General features: G+C 40.6%; 1 protein-coding gene across 1 annotated transcript in view; it reads right to left on the bottom strand.

Annotated features, from left to right (window-relative positions):
* Positions 1–19,506, bottom strand: part of ESYT2 (extended synaptotagmin 2) — a 120,378-nt gene extending 100,872 nt beyond the window's left edge. The window contains 1 exon segment of the mRNA XM_043966205.1: positions 18,971–19,506. Coding sequence (XP_043822140.1) covers positions 18,971–19,327 — 357 coding nt within the window. The 5' untranslated portion in view covers positions 19,328–19,506.
* Between the last annotated feature and the right edge of the window lie 2,523 nt (positions 19,507–22,029).

Raw genomic sequence — 22,029 nt, 5'->3', positions numbered from 1 at the left:
AATACAGACTGAAGCATGCTATTTTTTAATTTTTCATTTTTTTCTTTTATTCAAGTCTTCTTATATAAAATGACTAATATGGATATGTTTTACATAATTGCACGTGTATAATTTATATCTGATTGCCTTAGGGAGGGGGGAGAGGAAGGGAAAGGGGAGTGAGGAAGAGAATTTGGAACTCAAAACTTTAAATAAAAATGTTTATTTAAAAAAAATAAACTGACTTGTCAAAAGTTACATCATTACTAGTGAAACCATTACTAGAATTCTAGCATAACAAGTTCTAATGCCATGCCATGGTAACTAAAGGTTTCAGGCCACCTCCCTTCCTGTGCTGAGAACAGTATAGATATTCTTTTCATAAAAGACAATATTATCAATTATCCCCAATCTAAAAAGGTTGCCCAGGACAAATCCTTTGTAACTGCGCAGAATAATTTGTGTTATATGGGAGAGCTTAGGGTTTGGGGGACAAGGAAGGAAAGAATGGGGAAAAGGGAAGAATGAACGTTCAAACTTCTTCAAGGTGATTGGTTCATAGTACATAATTTCATTTTTTAAAAAGCATTAACCAGGAGAACATTGTACATAGTATCAACAACATTGTGTGTTGATCAACTGTGATAGACTTGACTCTACTCATCAATACAATGGTCCAACACAGTTCCAAAGGACTCATGAAGGAAAATGCTCTCTAAATCCAGGGGAAAAAAAAAAAGAACTATGGAATCTAGATGCAGATTGAACCATACTATCTCTATTTTTTTTTGTTGTTTTTCCTTTTTCGAGGTTTTTCCTTTTTGCTCTGATTCTTCTTGCACAGAATGACTAATGCAGCAATATGTTTAATATGATTGTACATATATAACCTATATTGGATTGCTTGCTGTCTTGGGAAGGGAGGGAGAAAAAATTGAAACTAGAAATCTTGTAAAAATAAATTTTGCAAACTATCTCTACATGTAACTGGAAAATAATAAAATACTTTTATGGAAAAAAAGCATGAAAACAAGAAACTAACAGGAAGAGGTTAGGGTGAAAGGCAAACAAAAGCATTGTTTCTAAGAAACAGCACTACAAACACTTGATCTGGTTACATATCAAACTGCAAAAATTTCACCATTTGTCGGTTTCCACCAATAAACATTCCCAACACTGTCCACTATAGTATACACCAAGATGCTGACGATGCACTCAAACAAAACCCCAAGATACTGGTCTGGTGGTGGTGGTGGTTGTTTTACAAGAAATCCCCCTTCCCAATGGGGACATAACTAAAGAGTGGGAGCTATCTCTACAAAATGGCAAACTGTAAAACAAAACAAAACAAAACAAAAAAATAGCTGTGTGACCCTGGGCAAGTCACTTAACCCCAATTGCCTCACTTAAAAAAAAAAAATGACAAACTGAAGATACACATCAACCCTTTTATTAACGTACAAAGTGTGGTCTTTACAGGCAGAACAACCTAAACAGTAGCTAAGAGTTTCCCAGTTAGTTTAGTCCAGTGCCGCCCCCACCCCCCCACCCCCAGCCTCCAATACTTTCACATGAGAAGGAGGCACCATTCTCAGCACAGCTCAGTTTCCTCAAGGCGGGTTTTTAGGTCCAGTTCTTTTTGTGTTTCCTGTGACAAACTGCCATCCACCAAGGCAGAGAAGTTCCCTGTCTTGTCACTTATTGGATGCTCTTGGGTTTCCTCTTCATTGTCAGTAATAAAAGAAGTACAATCAATAAAGTTACAGCCCCCGCCTCCTCCCCATTTCAAAAGTTCCACTTTCTAGTGTTTATCTAATAGGGCCCCACCTTCCTCTTTCCTTGTCTACTATAGACCATCATAAATTCTAAGTAAATTACTGAAATTGATTACAATGAAAATTGTAGGATATAAACTGTATAGAATTAAGCTCTCATGATGTTAAGTGAATTTATCTAAGACTTATAGCATGCAATCCACTTCCTGCCACCAGGAATGAGGGCTCAGATTTTAAAGTACTAAATATATGAAGTGCCTATCATGAATCTTTAGTCTGCCAGACTTTAACTTAGGTCCTGGCATTTGCTTTACAATCGTTCTGTGTAGGTGACTCTTTTCACTCTTCATCTTGCTTCTCTCTTATCTCTAGCTTGTGACACAGATCTTTCAAAGGCTCTCTTTTTCCTATCTCTTCTCTCCTTCCAGTCTGAAGCCGTTCCAAAAAAATCTGTCCCTAACACCATTGCTTAGAGCTCTCATTTAGGATCTACTGAGCATTATTCCTTCTCCATTCTTCAGCCCTACCTTCCCTTCTTTGTATTTTGTATTTTGAAATCAAGTTCCACAAACTTTTCCTACTTTTGAAAAAGTTGGGTTTAGGTTTTGAGTTGGGTTTTTGGGTTTTGTTTTTTTTTTTGCAAATTAACACAATCACCGGTTATTCAGCTCTGCCCAGACCTCACCTCCCTCAGCCAGTTTGAAATTAGCCCCCAAAATTCAAAATCTTTCTTAGAAGTGGCATTTTTACATAATCCTGCCACTACACAAAGAGTCTTTATAATCTACACTAATATAATTCATATTCTTCCCCACTAAACAACACTTCCTTCAAACTTCCCTATTTCTGCCCAGAATACTATTATTCTTCCAATCACCTAAGTTCCTACTTCAGTCAGTCAATTAGCAATTATTAAGCACCTACTATATGCCAGGCACTAAGCACTAGGGATACAAAGAAAGGCAAAAAACAGTGTCTGCTCTCAAGGAGCTTATAGACCAATGGTGGAGATGTGCAGTATGCAAACAACTTTGTACGAATAAGATATATATGGGATAAACTAGGGGTAGTATCTGGGAGAAGGCATTAAGATTAAGGAAGACTGGGAAAGGCTTCTTGCAGAAGGTGAAAATTCAGCTGAGATGAAGCAAGCAGAAAGAAGTCAGCAGGCAGAAATAAGGAAGGAGAGTCATTCAGACACGGAGGATTGCCAGTGAAAATGTTTGGCACTGATTCAGGAGGACCTGAGTTCAAATCTGACCTCAGATCCTTGACAATTACTAGCTGTGTGACCCTGGGTAAGTCACTTAACCCCAATTGCCTCACCAAAAAAAAGAAAAGAAAATGTTTGGCACTGAGGGATATGTTGTGTATGAGGAAAAGCAGGGGGGTCAGTGTCACTGGATCAGAGTACATGAAGGGGAATAAGGTTTTAACTGAAGAGGTACTGAATGCCATCTGGCTCCTCCCGTGTGGCGAAGCACCTGGCACTTATTCCATCCCAGGCACGGAAGCTAACTGAAATCTTCCAGGTCATATGGCAAAAGAAGGTTATCCCCCAAGAGAGCAAGGATGCCTCCAGCGTCCATCTCTATAAAGGTTAAGGAAATAGATTGTCCTGAGACAATGAGAGAAGGGATCTCTTAGTCATCACTGGCAAGATTCTTGCCAGAGTCCTCCTTAATAGGCTGATCCTTCACCTCTGAAAGAAGGTCATCTAGCCAAGAGCCAGTATGGTTTCAGAAAGGGCAAGGAACAGTCAACTTAGTGTCTGCTGCCCAACAACTCCAGGAGAAATGCCAGGAATAGAACAGAGGTCTGTACAACATTTGTTAACCTGACCAAGGCCCTTGATGCTATCAATCACGAGGGCTTGTGGAAGATCATGGAAAATGTGTTTGCCCAGTGAAGTTCATCAGTACTGTCCACCACTTTCAAGATGGCAAGCCTGCATGTGTTCTGGATAAAGGACAATGTTCTCAAGCTTTCCTACTCACCAGTGTTATTCCCATGCCTTTAGCATAATGTTTTCTGCAATGTTTGCCTTCAATGAGGATGAACCCGGTATCATGGTCAATCACCACAACGATGGCAAGCTATTTAACTTGAAACAAGCCAAGAGGGAGAGAGTTTGGGCTGACTTTTTGCTCACAGATGATTGTGCGCTCAGTGCAGCCTCTGAGGCTGAGATGCAACAAAGTATGGATCAATTCTCTGACATGTGTTAATTTGGGCCTGACAATCAACACTAAGAAAACAGAGGTTCCCCACCAGCCAGCACTGCACCACTCATACATGGAACAGCAGTTACAACAAATGGAGAAATTCTGAATGCTGTGGACAGGTTCACTTCCTCAGGAGTATACTTTTCAGGGACGTCCACATAGATGATAAGGTTGATGCACACACTGTCAGAACTAGCTCCGTGTTTGGGAGGCTCCAAAACAAAGTATGGGAGAAAAGAGGTATTTAAGCTGTATATAAGAATGGAAAGGTAGGAAGGCCCCAGATTATGAAAGGCTTTAAAAGTCAAACAAAGGGGAGGCAGTTAGATGCCACAGTGGATAAAGCACAGGCCCTGGATTCAGGAGGACCCGAGTTCAAATCTGCCCTCAAACACTTGACAAGTTTTAGCTGTGTGACCCTGGGCAAGTCACTTAACCCTCGCTGCCCCCACCCAAAAAAAAAAAAAGTCAAAGGATTCTGTATCTGATTCTATATCAGGGAGTCACTACAATTTAATGAATGGGGTAGAAGGGATAGTATGGTCAGGCCTGTGCTTTAGGAGGACCAATTTGACAGGTGAGTGGATATACTAGAGTGGGGAGACCACAACAATCGTCCAGGCACAAGAAAAGGAACTACATCGGGGCAGCTAGGTGGCGCAGTGGATAGAGCACCGGCCCTGAATTCAGGAGTACCTGAGTTCAAATCCGACCTCAGACACTTAACACTTACTAGCTGTGTGACCCTAGGCAAGTCACTTAACCCCAATTGCCCCGCAAAAGAAAAAAAAAAAAAAAACGAAAAGTAACTACATCAAGATCATGGCAGTGTCAGAGGAAAGAAGGAGAGATGTATGAAAACTGTTATGAAGGTAGAAATAACAGGACTCAGGAGGAGTTAAGTGAATAAAGTACCAGCCCTGGATTCAGGAGGACCTGAGTTCAAATACAGCCTCAGACACTTGACACTTACTAGGTATGTGACCCTGGGCAAGTCACTTAATCCTCACTGACCCGCTTAAAAAAATAAAATGAAAATAACAGGACTTGGCAACAGACTGGATATGGGAAGTGGATTGGCTTGGATAAAGTGAGCAGCTGAGGATGGCACACTGATTGTGAGCCTCAGTGACCATAACAGGAAGAAGGAAGGAAAAAAAGGGGGGAAATAATGAATTCCGTTTTGGTCTTGTTCATTTTAAGTTCAAGGGGACATTAAGTTCAAGATAACTAAGAGACAGATAGACATGTGAGACTGGAAGTCAGGAGAAAGGTTAGGGCTGGACAAGTAGATCTGAGAGTTATTTGCATGTCTTCTTCTCCCTTACCCCCAAAATACAATTGCTAAATCTTGTCAATTTTAAGTCAATGACATGTCTCCTATTCATCACCTTTGCTCTAGTCACATGACCAACACCCTAATTCAAGCCCTCATCACCTCTCACCAAGACTATTATTCTGTGTTCTGCTAGCTTTCCAGTCTCCCATCTCTCCAATCCATCATGCACACAGCTGATAAAATAATTTTCCAAAGGACGACTTCTAAGTCACTCCCCTTTTTAAAAATCTTCAGTAGCTCCCTACTGCCTCTAGAATAATACAAACTCCTCAGTCTGGCATTTAAAGCTCTAAAAATTTACAAATTGTGTGGCCTTATGATGTAGGAGGCAAAAAGGGGTTAATAAAAAACCTTAGACCCAAGCTCTAATTCAGGTATTAGCTTTAAGAGGGATTCAGACCCCAGTTAATGGATAACTTACAAGTCAGGATGCTAGGTTCTCTTACCCACATAAATCAGAACCCATAACAGGAACATAGGGAGGCAGGCCATGAAGACTTTAAACTATTAACAATGATAAACTGAAAGGCTACAGAAAATCAAACTAGAAATAAACGAAAAATGAAGATGTTTTGAAACTAAGCGTGGGAATCAGAAGGTGACCCACAGAAAAGGCCAAATTTGTCCCCAGATTCACCTTATGATGCGTAAACCCCAAAAACACACCTCCACAGAAAGAGGTACCTGCCTCGGGGGTTGTCTTAGGACCCCAGGCTTAGGATCCAAATTAAGATAAACCCTCCCCTGTACCTCCCTAAAGGGGAGATTATTATAATGAGAAGGATAGGCCCTCCCCTGTACCTCCCTAAGGTGGAGATTATTATAATGAGAAGGATAGGCCCTCCCCTATATCTCCCTAAAGGAGAGATTATTATAATGAGAAGGATAGGCCCTCCCCTGTACCTCCCTAAAGAGGAGATTATTATAATGAGAAGGATAGGCCCTCCCCTGTACCTCCCTAAAGTGGAGATTATCATAATGAGAAGGATAGGCCCTCCCCTGTACCTCCCTAAAGGGGAGATTATCATAATGAGAAGGATAGGCCCTCCCCTGTACCTCCCTAAAGGGGAGATTATCATAATGAGAAGGATAGGCCCTCCCCTGTACCTCCCTAAAGTGGAGATTATTACAATAAGACTACTAATCAATTTATCCATATTATAAATGTAACTGTCCCTCCCTTTCCCTATTCAAGAGATACCTTTCCACTTTTCTGGTTCTCTCCCGGTGTTCACTCACAGTATGAGGCACTGAGTCTTGTCATTCTCTGGGGATGACTCAGGATCAATTGAACCCTAATTCCATCCCACGTCACTTGGACAAACCTAAGTCTCATACGCAAAATATGATAGTACTGGCTAACCAGGGGTTAATGAGTGGGTCAAAGGCCCAAACAAGTGTCCCCTCTAGTGGCAATTATTCTATTATTATTATTACTAGTAGTAGTCATCCAATCCATGAATTATTTTGTGTGCCAACTCCTCTCCACTTCAACAAACTGCCTTTTCTTTAACTTAGCTCCCGTCCTTCACATAACAAAGTGGTAGTGGTTCATTTCTGTTCCCACCCCTATAACCCTAATACAGGCCCTCACCACGGCGAGTTAAAAGCCTCTTATCTGATTTCCTTAGCATTACTCTCCAAGCTATCTAATCCATTCTGAAAACTGCTGCAGGTCATCTTTTGAGAAACACAATTTTCATCCAGTCACCCCCCTACTTAAGAAACCTTGATCTATTAGATCAAACCAAAACATCTTCAGCCTGAAATGTAAACCTTTCTACTGCCTGACCCTCTGGCCTCCACAAAATATATACATCCTACATACTCCCTCATATGAATCCATCTTCTTCACGGTCTACCACAATGCAACCCCCCTTTCTCCACTGTCTTCGCCACACCCCCACTAGGTCTTTCTCAATGACCTAAACCTAACTATTCGACAGAGATATTTGGAGACCCAAGAAGCTGATATGAACCCTTTCATTTTGCTTAATCTGTTTTCCCCAACTACAATGACCCGACAGAATCCTCCCCTTCATGCCAAATCCGAAATGCTTTCAAGCTGGTTCAAGACCCATTTCCTTTCGGCTATTCCAGGCTACAATGATCTAGGAATATCTGATTTCATATGACATTATTAACTCCTAAATTATTTTTCAGACTGTATCAAACAATCTAGCACTTGGTTATGCTATTGTTCCTTAATTTGTTCATTCACTCAAAAAACACGTATTAAGCATTTACTATGCACAAGACATTGCACTAGATGCTAGATATAAAAAGGGGGGGGGGACTTGCATTTTAATAGATGAATACATTTACACAGATAAATACAATATAATTTGAGGAGAGCAAGAGTATTAGTAACTAGGAGGATCAGGAAACACTTTCCATGGGAGGTAGAATACAAATAGAACCTAAGAAGCAGCTCAGAATTATTAAAAGCAGAGATGTTCTATCTACTCAGGCATTTAAGACATCTTTCCAAAAAGTTCTTCAAGGGCTTTTGTCACTCCCACAGTACCTGGTGCTAGACACAAGTCAAAAACATATCTAGCTCTAGCTCTGAAACCCCATATATGCCCTTATAACACTGGTAAGAATGGAGTAAAAGAAATGCTAACATTAAAATATGCAGAACTGGAGCCACACTTGCTATTAGGTTTTTCCTCCTTGAAAAAAAGAATATGTCCAACACATTGTGGGGTAGAAAAGAAACAATCTCTACCACGTGGTGCTTACCACACCCTTTTCCCTCAAGATTTCCTTTGCAACAAAATTAGAATCCCCAAAGTATTTTTCAACCCTTCATTTAAACATGCTAAAATTAATCTCAGAGAACAGAATTTTAGCCAAGCTATCCAAACTAAACCAAATCCAAATGGATTTCCCAAGTTAATATCCAGGCATAGTTTTTTGTTTTTAAGATTCAAAATATACTTTATAAGAATCAAAGGCAATTTTTCACATATCAATGTAATCTCTAGTTATACGAGGGGAGGGAATCCACTATAGTAAAAAGAGTGCTAAACTCTGAGTGAGGAAACCTGGATTCTGTTCCCAAGTCTGACATTTGCTGTGACCCTGGGCACAGCCTCTTCATGCCTCAGTTTCCAAATATGAAACTAAATATAAACTCCTTGAAAGGAGTTATTTCATTTATGTCTGAATTTCCAGTGCTTGGCACAATACATGGCACAAAGCAGACCCAATAAATTCTTATTGCTGTTTTTTAAAAGGGAATCATACCTTTCCTACTTGCCTCATAGGGTTAGTATGAGGAAAGCATTCTGTAAAACAGTTATAACACATGTGAGCTGCTATTACTTCACCCGTGAAATTTACAATCCTTTAGACAGAATGTTTTAGGATTCTTTCTAGTAGTGAGGAAAGGCTAAGAAAAGCATCTTGAGTGTGTGTGTGTGTGTGTGTGTGTGTGTAAGTAATAATGTAATGTCTGCATTATGTCCTAAAGAGGAATAGTGAAGAAAACTTGAAATCAATTAGTACCATTAGAAGTAAACAGTTCGGGGCAGCTAGGTGGCACAGTGGATAAAGCACCGGCCCTGGAGTCAGGAGTACCTGAGTTCAAATCCGGCCTCAGACACTTAACACTTACTAGCTGTGTGACCCTGGGCAAGTCACTTAACCCCAATTGCCTCACCAAAAAAAAAAAAAAAAAAAAGAAGTAAACAGTTCAAGCAATTTGACACATGCTCTGTAACAAGAGCTGATCCAATGAAGAGATGGTAATTGTGAGGTACTTGAGTATAACACAGCATGAAACAACAGCTGGATCATAGTCTTAACTACTGTAACGATTGGAAAAGTCTAACTCTTGCTAAAGCTTATAATTTATTGGCGACCACTCATTGGCTATTTTAGACAGACTAGCTAGAATTTTACCCCTTAACACTACCTAACATGTCACTCCATTATTCTCCTCATCTGAGGAACATCAAATACTTCAAAATAGTCAGATATAAGTAAAGGCATAAATATCCCAATATAATATAGGTTCAGAAAAAGTTAAACTAAATACATAAGCGAAGCTAAGATGTACTAATTTCCAAACTTTTGCTGTATTCATTAAACAACACTACCTCAAAAGAATCATGATATTTTTAATTACATTTTTACCTTAAAGCATGATAAAAGTAATGTTATCCTAATTTGTTATATTAAAGTAATCAATGAGCAGATGAAATAATTCAAATTCAATAAATCATTAGAAACCTACTGTATCCAGAGAACTGTTAAGCTAGGCATTAGTTGAGATAGAAAATTTAGGTAAGATCCTTGCCCTCAGGGAACTAGTCTAGCAGGCAATATGTCAGATATGTAAATAATGAAAATAACACAAAATGAATTGAGGAATAAGCAGAGTATGATTTGAAGTTATAAATTTGGGGCTTTTTGTAAAACATATTGACCCTCTATGGAAAAGTTCCTCCACTCTCCTTGAATAGTTACAGTCTATTTTTAGCCCATAGCACTATCATCTTAATTCTTCTCATGTGTGTATGTATAAACTCATCTGATAACCATATTCTGTTGAACACTGCCTAGTAATATCTAATTCTTGAATAATTCTTTAACCCCAATGCCTATCTCTCTAACAGGACTGTAAGCTAACAAAACAGTATTTTATAATGGAAAACAACAACAATACTGCCTTTGGAATCAGAGGGTCTGGAGTTATTTCTCAGCTCTACCACTTACTATTCTTTAATTTCACATCCCTGGGCCTCAGTTTCTTTATCTGTAAAGTGAGGGGACTAACCTCTAAGGCACCTAAATCTAATTTAAGAGCAGAAATCATTTATTAAATGTATTTTCGTCTTGCCAGTGCTTAACACAGGGCCCTCAATAGCACTCTCCAAGTATGTGTTCATCACTAAGTCAATGCAGGACAAACTGAGAATAATATGGTATAAAGAACACCTAGCTATGTTTAGGTAAGTCATCCTCTCTCCTGGACCTCATTCATTTAGATTTAAACTTAAATTTTCCCTCATAATGACCCTGTAATGTAGGAAGCACAGAAATCATCTTTTTTTTTTTAAAAAAACAGATGAGAAAATGAAGAGTCTCACAAGTTACTGACTTGCTGATCACACATCTGGGCTTTCAATGCAGGTTCTACCCAAATGACTTTTCTAAGATATCTTTTAGCACTAATACTCTGAGGTTTCAGAATTTTAAGAATTTAGAATATTAGTATGTTTATTCATTTTAAAAAGCAATGGCTAGGATAAATCTCTATTGAAAGCAATGTCTCATATTAATCATATTGCTCTGTGAGAAAGGACAGCCAAAAGATACTGATATTAGTCATATGACCAGTTATTTTCAGCTAAAGTAAAATTATAACCTAGTCTTAGTCTTCAAACCAATTCTGATGTTTGCAAAAATGCCTGGCACATAATAAAAGTTTACTGATTTGAATATAGGGAATCTCTAATCTTCATTTTTAAAAATTAACTGAAATGCACAAAACTTTAATATCCAGCATGACACAGAGTGAGGGGAAAAGCTGGAGTGACTGACTCAATGCAGGGGAATGCTATTCTTCCAAAGGTTATTTACATAAGAAGGGATCTGGCTACACATACTGTGTGTTTTAATGATTTAAAAATAAACATTACTCTTAGCTAGGTTTTAGGATTGTTCCACTACCTAGCTAAATGTTTCCAAACAGCTAAGAAGTTTTGATAAGAACTTTTGTAACAACTGGAGAACCCCAGGAAATGAGAGAGCTAAAATTATGATTTGAGATTCTGTCATAAGACTTTTTATATGTGTTCATATCACTTTATCATATCCAGGATCATAGGACTTCAAAGCTGAAAGGTCATCCAGTCTGGACCCTTCATTTTACAGTTCAGGTAACTGAAGCCAACACAGCTTAAGAGATATGTCCAAGGTCACCCTGGTAGGAAAGCAGCAAAGCCAGGGATCCTTACAAATCTTTCAGTTTCCAACAAGCATATTTATTTTCAAACCTGACAAAACAACAACAAATGTAAGAAAGAAAAAATGCAACTTCATTTATTTACAAATATGAAAAGGGGAAGGGAGAAGTTATACAGAAAACATATCATTTATACTATAATTACAATTTTATAAATTAAAAAAATGCAACTGGAAATGCAAAATGGAAATCATTGTATTAGAAGTACTATATACAGTGGTACTTTTTAAATTGGAAATTAGTTTTGTAACAGGAGCTGTTGTATTTTATACACATATGTATGTATAAAATTATATAACTGTAGATACTACTTGCATATTACTTTATATATTAATGTTTTACATTGTTGTTGTAATTTTGGTCATGTCCCCATTTGGGGTTTTCTTGGCAAAGATGCTGGAGTAGTTTGCAATTTCCTTCTCCAATTTTGTCCCTTTTTTGCAGATAAGGAAACTAAGGCAAACAGAGTTAAATGATTTGCAGGCAGCTAGGGTAGTGCAGTGGATAAAGCACTGGCCCTGGATTCAGGAGGACCTGAGTTCAAATCCAACCTCAAACACTTGACCCTTAATAGCTGTGTGACCCTGGGCAAGTCACTTAACCTCATGCCCTGCCCCCCCCAAAAAAAATCACTTGCCCAGGATCACACAGCTAGTAAGTGGCTGAGGCCAGATTTGAACTCAAAAAGATGATTCTTCCTGACTCCAGGCCCAGAAGTCTATCCAACTGTGCCACCTGTCCCTATATTTTATATGTAATTATATATGTACATATACATGTAAATATATACACATATACACACATATATGTATTGTAAGACTGCTAAAATTCTAGCTATACTGTCTAAAATACCTAATGAGTGGTCGCCAATAAATTATAAGCTTTAACAAGAGTTTAGACTTTTAAGCATTTATTAAAGAGCATTAGGATCTAATGATCAGAGAGAAAGGTAAAAATCTAACTATTTCTATGAGACCCCATCACCCAACCTGCCATGGCGAAGTCAGGAACAAAAAGGCCCAACGCTTCCTTCTTCCTCCCAGAAACCTCCTGTGAAACTGGGAACATCCCAACCACAAGTGTGCACACAGCTCCAAGCTAATTGGCTGGTATCTTTGATAGACAGTACCCACGAGCAAACGTGACCCCAAGGAACTGACCACATGGCTTGCCCTCAGACGCCTTCTCCTCATGGTGGAGCTTTCCTACAGTAACTCTCCAGCAGGTGGCGTCACTCCAATCATTACAGTACAACAGTTCCTATTACAAAACTAATTTCCAGTTTAAAAATAATACTGTTCTTAGATAAAAATAATACAGCTGACCCATACAAGAGGGCAGGCATATATTTTGCACTGATTTATTGATCCATCTATATAAGGTTTCACTTGAACCGCCAGATGGGCCATTGAGATCAAGGAGTTATTCCAAAGAGTAAAAGAAATGTATTTGTTTACATCTCAGGATTCTAAATCTTAGTTATTTCCTCTTGTTTTGTTTTGGGTTTTTTTGGCAGGGCAATGAGGGTCAAGTGACTTGCCCAGGGTCACACAGCTAGTGTCAAGTGTCTGAGGCTGGATTTGAACTCAGGTCCTCCTGACTCCAGGGCTGGTTGCTCTATCCACTGCACCACCTAGCTGCTCCCAGATTTATTCTTTTTTTTTTTTTTTGTGAGGCAACTGGGGTTAAGTGACTTGCCCCGGGTCACACAGCTAGTAAGTGTTAAGTGTCTGAGGCCAGATTTGAACTCGGGTATTCCTGACTCCAGGGCCGGTGCTCTATCCACTGAGCCACCTAGTTGCCCCCAGATTTATTCTTAATACCATACATAATGTTTTTAGACAGGTCAGTTTAGAGCTTTAATACACTAATAAAGATTTGCTTTACTTTTTATGTTATGTAATCAAATACCTTTTAAGACCTGAACCAGATTTTCCACAACACCTGGTAACTGATATTTCCTTTTAGAACACAAATACAAAAATTCACAATGCAAATCTCATTCAAGGCTCCTATAATCCCATATAAGACTTAGAAACAGATAGTACATACATAATATTGTTAGTAATAAGATTTGGTATACATTATTTGTGTCACTGCTTCTGTTGAAGGCCAGTATATTCGTAACTAAGTCAAAGAACCCACAGGTGTGCAAAGTGTATTCCTTACAACAATATGTGTGGTGTTAAGAGTTCAACCTCTGACATATGCTAACTGTGTGATCCTGAGCAAATAAAAACTAACTTTTTACAGTGTCCTAAGGGTTTACCTGCCAATGCAGGTAGAGGAAATTTCCTTACTTGGGAGCTCCCTTTCTAACAAAATCATAGATCCAATCTCTATAGTTTTTCTTCCTCAGAACATTTGAAATTTTTTTTAACTTTAGAATAAAAATCAATCTATATCCAGAGTTAGTTTTCCATCTCAATACTCTGTCAAAAATATCCTTAACAAAGTGACTGTCTGCATACTTAAATTGAATTTACAAGTACCCATAGTATCAAAAACTTTTTTTTTTTTTTTTGGTTTTTCAGGGCAATGAGGGTTAAGTGGCTTGCCCAGGGTCACACAGCTGGTAAGTGTCAAGTGTCTGCGGTCAGATTTGAACTAAGGTTCTCCTGAATCCAGAGCCGGTGCTTTATTCACTATGCTACCTACCTGCCCCCCGTCAAAAACTTTTAACTAGAACCCTAAAGGCACCCATGTAACAATTCATATTTGAATAACTTGATGTTAGATGTTTAATGATTGTACTATCACCTATGTTTCAACAGAGAAATTAACAGACAAAAATTAAGAAAGAGGGTGCATCTGACTAAATGTGAACAATAAAGAGCTGTTTGCTTTCTGGTGATTTTTTTGGACACAGCAATTTCCAAAGACTTTCTACAGGAACTGTGATATTCTTCAGTGGCGGGAGTACCCATACCAATCAAGTCATAGTCTCAAGTACTGAAGTACTGAAATGTTGGTTCAAGTTTCTGTACATTCCCCTCTCCCCACCCACTCATTGATTCTCAGTTCTGAGATCCAGTGAAAGACATGTGGTACATTGAAAAGAGCATTGGTGAGAAAGTCAAGGACACTTTATCTCTTTCAGCCTTTCCTGATTCATATCTGGGAGCCTATGCAGACAGAACTACTATGTGGAAAGTATTGTATTTTTGCAACCACCTCTCACTGTCCTACAAACTCTAAGCTGTTGAGTGAAGATGATATTTACTGTAATAGACCAGTATCTGGCATACCTGAGGCCTGATAAATCTGAAGTTTAACTATAACATACTATTAGTTCCTAGTTAAGTTGAAACCAAATTTGCTGCCTTATATTTAGTAAGATTCTGTCCATTTATTGTTAACTTAACAGTGCATTGACTCCATAGCACAGTGAATTATATCACCACCTTTCCCTCTTCAACTTAAAGCAGTGGTATATTTATAATCATATAACAAATGTAGCATGTTTCCTTGTCTAAGAAAGGATGGGTATTCGGTTACCATTTTACCAAAGGCACACTAGAATTTGAGTGTTAAACTAGTTTGTTTTTTTGTTTTGTTTTATTTTTGCCAGGCAATGAGGGTTAAGTGACTTGCCCAGGGTCACACAGCTAATAAGTATCAAGTGTCTGAGACAGATTTGAACTCAGGTCCTCCTGAATCCAGGGCTGGTGCTCTATCCACTGCTCCACCTAGCTGCCCCCGAGTGTAAAACAAGTAATGATATTTTAATATAGAGTTAATTTGGTTCAAAAAAGTCATGAACATTGAAACTTGATTATTAGCTACAATTACAGCTAGAAAGTTGTGGAACTTTAGCTGTTTTATGTTTGCTTTTGTTTTGTTTGGGGCTTAATAGGGTCTTCCCAAAACTGATTAGTCAAGTATAACTCAATGAGTCACACACTGAGAAAAAAAAACCCAAATGTTTGTCCTTCCTTTTACACATAGTCAAAGTGTAATTGCTTCTTGCTTTGGTTCATTTGGTTTTAGACTCACTATGCAGTCACAGCTAGTACTACAGACCCTAATTCAGAGGTTAACAAAAATAAAACAATTCTTTCTAGAGAAAAATTACAATGACTTAAACAAGACAGTATAGAATAATATAATGTACTTGAAAAGCCATAGCCATATATTTCTATATATCCAAAGTATTAGAGAATTTCATTTTCTATCTCAAAATCACCATGACTGAAAAGATTGACCAGTATTGTGAAAGCCGATTCAGCATTTACCTAGATTTTTAAAAAGAGGTGAGCTGGGGCAGCTAGATGGCGCAGTGGATAGAGCACCAGCCCTGGAGTCAGGAGTTCCTGAGTTCAAATCTGGCCTCAGACTTAACACTTACTAGCTGTGTGACCCTGGGCAAGTCACTTAACCCCAATTGCCTCACCAAAAAAAAAAAAAAAAGGAGGTGAGCTGGCAGGGTCAGGGGCTACCCACTGTTCCCCTCAACCATAATAACCACAAAACTGCATCTTAATTACAGATAAAGGTGTTAGTAATAAAAAATCCATTCATCCTCAGTTCTTCAGATTAATTTTCTATTAATTTTCTTACTAAATTCTAAACATCATTAAAGACCCTGAAAAGCTATCTCATCTAAAATTCATCTCTCTCTTAATGCACTGAACAGAGTGGACCTGAATTTTCCATGGGTATACTGGCCTTAAATTTCAAAAACATCAAAATGATATCTATCCCTACACCAAGTCTCATACATTAAAGAGAGGAAGCACTTTGGCCTCATGAATAGAGCTGGCCACAGTCAGAAGAATAGTTGGGTTCAAATGCTGCAAATGACACATCTTGGCATGGAACCCAGGTTAAGCCACAATTTCTCAATACTTCAGGTAACTCGCTAAGAATCTAAGTTGCTGAACAGGTGCCTGCCTATCTGCATTGATAGAGGAAGTCTCCATACCCAGAATTCTCTATGCCAGAGGTGTCAAATATATTGCCTGGCAACAGTTCAGAGTGAAGCCCAAACCGGATGAAAAGGTAATTGGGAAACATTTAACAAAATAAATAAAAGCACAATAGAACTTACATAATTTTAATATGTAGTTTTCTAAGTCAACAAGAGGCCCTAAGGGGTGCTCAATGTGGTTTAGTGGCCCGTTTACATTTAAGTATGACACCACTGCTCTACACCAATAAAATCAGAGGTTTGCTTAAGAATATCTTTAAATTTTAATTAAAAATCTAAAAATATGCAAATATTTAACTACTGTCATTAAGTGGCAGTCTATCTTTTTCTTTTCTTTTACCATTTAAAAATAAGTTTATGTGTTTTCAAAAGAATTAATCTTATACAATTGTTCCATTTCCACTCCTTAACATTAGCTTCCATATTATAGCTTGAACAGGATAAACCTCACACTACTGTATACAAACCCAAAGTTCAAAGTCAGAAAATACAGTTCATGTTTTCCATGCTTCAGCCCTACTCTGAATCACAGGCAGCGATGAGCCATGAAAATCTCTTAACCTAAGAGTATATTTAGGAAGAAGGCTTTATTAAGAGAATGCCGATATGCAAGAAACTACTTTGTTGTTGTTGTTGTTTTAACTTCTAAATACCCTTTTGTTCAGATCTCTCATTCTGGCCTCTCAACTACAATGCATACCCAGGAATTTCTCTTGTATGATGCAATGCAAAGCCAAGTAGCATAACACGTTTGAAGGTAAGGATCATTCAATACCCAATACTTCAAAATAAAAAAATGAAGATTTTTGAAGAGGGTATGAAACTGTTCTATGGCATAATAATTAGACTATCTGGTTGAAATAAATTTCTAAGACCCCTTCTAAGCCTTTACTTCATAATTCTTTGGTTTTCCTTAGATTCAGACATTCAATACAGCAACAAACTCGAATGATTATATATAAAACATCTCATTAAGTCAAGATAGCACCCAAATCAGAACTGCAGCATAATCAGTAACTTAAATTATCTGTGTGAAGTCATCACCATCCTTACCATTACTTTCTTTGGGTTTTGGGGGTGTGGTGTTTTTTTTTGTGGGGCAATTGGGGTTAAGTGACTTGCCCAGGGTCACACAGCTACTAAGTGTCAAGTGTCTGAGGTCAAATTTGAACTCAGGTCCTCCTGAATCCAGGGCCAGTGCTTTATCCACTGGGCCACCTAGCTGCCCCCTTACCATTACTTTCTACAAATAACAAGAGTGTCTACAGTTTCCCTCCTTTCTAATCTTCTTTCAGTTGGTGTAACATGAGTACAAGATTCAATTTTCAAAATTCACATTAAAATTCACATTTCTCAAGTGTACATGTGTTCCTGCTATTTCCCACCTTGATTATTCCAACTTCCTGTTCTCTAATTTCCCCCAATCTTTCCTGTTTCAGATATAGAAAAAAAAATTAGTTCTCCTCTTGAATCTCCAAAATGTCATTCCTTCCTCAATGACTATGGCACTGTCTTTCCCAAAATTCAAATTCTGGTCACCCGCCTTTTATACACTTCATCCATACTGCTACTTATTGTATCTACACATTAAGTACCCTAACGAATACACAAATATCTTTCCAAAATTTTTCTGCTACTGGTTCCTCCTTTCTTCGCCCTACTTCACAAAGCTCCTTATGATCCAACTCCCTTTCTTCTCAAATGGCAGGTGATCCTTCTAAAATTCACTGAATGTGAGCAATTAAAAAAAAACTCTTCCAATTAAATTCAAATTCACATATCATCTGTGTTATGATAACGTTGTACTGTTTTCATAGTACATTGGAATTCTGGTGCTTTATATACTTGAGGCAGAAGTGAAAACCATCTCAGATAAGCACAGAAAGGAATCACAGGAAATAAAAATAAATCCAGTCAATACGATTTTATGTTCCTTCACCCACATGTTTTGGAAAACTTTCCGTTAGATTCAAGTTTAAACTGAGTTGGAAATTCTATTGCAGATTTTACAAACCAAAGCGTCACAATGTTACTCATAAAGGGCTGAAATATAAACTTTAAATCACTCTGCCCCTCAGGAGATCTAGCAGGCATCACCAACTATAGAATCCAGAGGAATCTGATTCATCTAAGGGCAGGAGGGGGGAAAAAAACACAGGGCAGGATCTGATTAAAAAGAAATACGTTATCCTGGGGGAGAGGAAGGGAGGGAGAAAGGAAGGAAAGAAGGAAAAGAAAGGCTTAAGTCATTACAGTTCCATGATCATTCCCCAGGCCTGTGTGCGAAAGGTTGACATGAAAACAGAAAGGGGCATCCTGGCTGGCTCAGAACCCAACAAGCAAACTCCATACTCTCTGAGAAAACAGCAAAGAGCAGCAGTCATTTCCCCCAGAGGCAGATAAGCTAAGGACCATGTCAAAGGAAGAACATGGATTTTTTTTTTTTTGCACGACACTTCTGGATGTGACAGGCTACAATCATGCACGCAGTAAATCTGGGTCTCCAACACCTCTACCTAGATGCGCTCTTTCTTCCAAGATAAAAGGGGCCAGAATCCAGAGTTGCGCCCAAAGGACGCGGCGCCTTCTTCGGGGCGGGTGCCCCAGAATACTGTTTGGGCCGGGGAGGGGACACAGTGACAGCAGCGGGGCAGCGGACGGAGGGCTGGGGGAGGGAGGGGACACCCCTTACATAAGCGGGTCCGGGGGACCCGGGGAGGAGCGTGGGGGGCAGACGAGGCTCACCCAGGCGGGCAGGTCGGAGGTGCAGATGCTGAGCCGCACCGCCTGCTCCTCGTTCTCCAGGAAGGCCAGCGCCCGGTAAAAGCGGGAGGTCTTGTGGCCCTTGTTCCTCCGGCACCAGAAGAGCAGCAGCAGCCCCAGCAGGATCCACAGGAAGCTCAGCCCCAGGTAGCCCAGCACGTACACCGGGAACAGCAACACGAAGCTGCGGGCGAACTGCGCGCACAGCCCCTGCACGTCCACGCTCAGCATCGCGGGCGGGGGCTCCGCGCCGGGACCCTTGGCGGCGGTGGAACCGGGGTCCCCCGCGGCCTGAGAGGTGGCATCTCCTCCCGGAGCCCTGTCCCTGGCGCCGCTCATCGCGCCCCGCCAAGGTCCACCGAGGGCGGAGGCAGAGGAGGCGGCAGCAGCGGCGGGAGGATCGGCCCCACGACCGTCCCCCTCTCGCACCCCGGCACCCCGCCCCCGGTGCGGCGAGGCGAGGCGCGGCTGCGGTGGAGCGGGTTGCGCTAGAAGCCCGGCGCTGGCGCTGGGGCAGGAGCCGGACGCATCCTCATCCGAGTCGGAGCGCCTCTCACATGGGAGGGAACGGATCCTGCCGCAGCTCGCGCCGCCACCGCAGCCGCGCCCGCGCTCGGGCGCTTCCGCCTTCCAGGCGGCGTGTGACGTCAGCACGCCGCTGCGGGCTAGCGAGCGAGCGAGCGGGCGGGCCGAGCGGGCGGGCGGGGAGGGGTGGCCTGAGCAGGAGCCGGGGCGGTAGGCTCCGGCTCCCGGGGACGGGTAGCTTTCCTCCCTCCCCCGCCACGGCCTCTGGAGAGCGCGTGGGCCACCTGCGGCGCTGCTGAGGTTCCGCTGCCCACCTGTGGGGGCTGCGGACTGCCTCCGCCCTGGAGGTCTGCGCGACTTTGCTACTGGAGCGGGGCTCCTCGGCGCAGGGCTGGGAATGGGAAAGGGAAAAGTGGAGGGAGCCCGAGGTCTAGGCACCAGCCCTCGACACAACACCCCTGAAGAGTGCGAGGTGTTCTGGCTATTTTGCCCTCGCACGTCCTCTCTCCCCCGACCCTCTCCTGCGCTCCTGAAGTCCACAGAAGCGTTACTGTGCATTGGGGGGTTCAGGAAGCAGCGGGGGTGTTAGGCGAGAGCATAAAGATGGTCGTCTGTTGCACAGTTGAATTTAGCTGCTTTGCGGGTTTGAGGTTAAACCTTCTGGTGTGCCTCGCTTGTTGGGGGCGGGCGAGGGGGTTTGTTCTTTTGCGTGTGTGTGGTGTGTGTGTGTGTGTGTGTGTGTGTGTAATGACTGACTCCAGATAGCGTTTGGAACTAATGCATTGTTTAGATCATTCTGAGGAGTTTTTCAAGACTCCCTTTTTACAGTAAATTCAATCAATATTCCTGTCTTGCCCAGCTTAAAGCCGAAAAGCTATAGCAGTTAATGTCCAGACTGTTCAATCCAGTGCACTCAAGAGACTTTAAGCTTTAAATAGCTTAAAACTTGAACTAAGACTTTTGGACCGCCTTCTGTTTATGTATAAACAAGGGACCTGAATTCTTTCTATCGATTTTAAAGATATTAGTGATTAAGTGTCACCAAACTCTTGATTGGTCATGCCAGTGCGTTCTTCCTATTTATTTTTATGGTAGAGATCTTGATTATTAGGTGAGATCACTATGGAAATTTAAACAAAATAAGGTTTTAGGTAATTCCAAGGTGTCAGACTGAATAGAGCCCTGGACTTGGAGCAGGAAGATCTAATTTCTAATTCGTCCTTAGACACTTCTTATCAGTGTGACCCTGAACAAGTCACTTAACTGTTCTGTGCCTCGGGTTTCCTGTAAAATGAGATAATGATAGTATTTAGAAACCCCCGAGGTTTTTTGTAACCATCGAATAAGATATTTATAAAAAAAGCACTTCCCAAATCTTGGGGCAGCTGGGGTAAGCACAGTGGATAAAGAGCTGGCCCAGAGTCAAGAAAACTAAATTCAATCTGACCTCAGACACTTAATAGCTGTGTGAACTGGGCAAATCACTAATCCCGTTTGCCTCAGATTCCTCATCTGTAAAATGAACTGGAGAAGGAAATGGCAAACCACTCCAGTGTTCTTTGACTAAGAAAACCCAGAGGGGGTCACTGAAGAGTCCCACCTAATTCACCAGCAACAACAAATATTATTACTAACCTAATCTTTTATCAGCAAAATCACATAATGAGGAAGGAAATAACTCTCTGCTAAGTGCTGGGGATAGAAGTACAAAAGTGAGACAATCTCTACCCTCAAGGAGTCTACCATTCTAATATGTGGAAGACAAGATGTAAACAAAAGGTGACCAGGCAAGAGAGTGTTGGACTGGACAGTCACAGAGAGTAGCATTAATCCATAGGGCGATCAACCGATGCACTCTTTCCCAAGCAATAATTTATTGTATTAATATGTCCAAAGCAATGCATGCCTTACTACCTTAAGAGTGTCATGTTATGGCAGCAGAGCCAATGGCAAAGATAGATGATATGGATGGATAGATGGATGGGGAAGTATGATCTCATCTGGTTGGCTAAACACAGTGGCCTAGATGAGTTTGCACTCACCAACCAAGGACAACCATCAGAACAGAAGTCCCAAAGCCTATTGAATTACCATCCCCAGAAAATGGGGGGCAAGGTTTCAAACTGTGTCCAGAGGAGGGCAGCTAGGATGCCCTGAAGGGACTTGAGGTCATGAAATGAAGAAAGAGCATGTTTAGCCTGGGGTAAAGACTCAAAAGAGATATGATAGCTGCCTTAAATATTTGAAGGACTATCACTTGCACTTTCCAGAGTCATCAAGATATATGATCACCTTGTCAATTATTTTATAATAGAGGGTTCCATTTGTACCTGGGTTCAAGTAGTCATTAGAGGCTCACTGAGTTTTTCTTACAACTCCAAAATTCTGTGGTATGGTTCTGAGATCTCATACCTGTACTTTCCCCCTTCACTTCCTTGTTTTCATCAGATGTACTTTTTGTCTTCTGTGCCTAGCACAGTGACTAGAACATAGTAGGTTCTTAGTAAAGGCTTGTT

The sequence above is a fragment of the Dromiciops gliroides genome, chromosome 5, assembly GCF_019393635.1.
Source record: "Dromiciops gliroides isolate mDroGli1 chromosome 5, mDroGli1.pri, whole genome shotgun sequence".
Lineage (NCBI taxonomy): Eukaryota > Metazoa > Chordata > Mammalia > Microbiotheria > Microbiotheriidae > Dromiciops > Dromiciops gliroides.
This window is presented reverse-complemented; position numbering and strand designations above follow the sequence as displayed.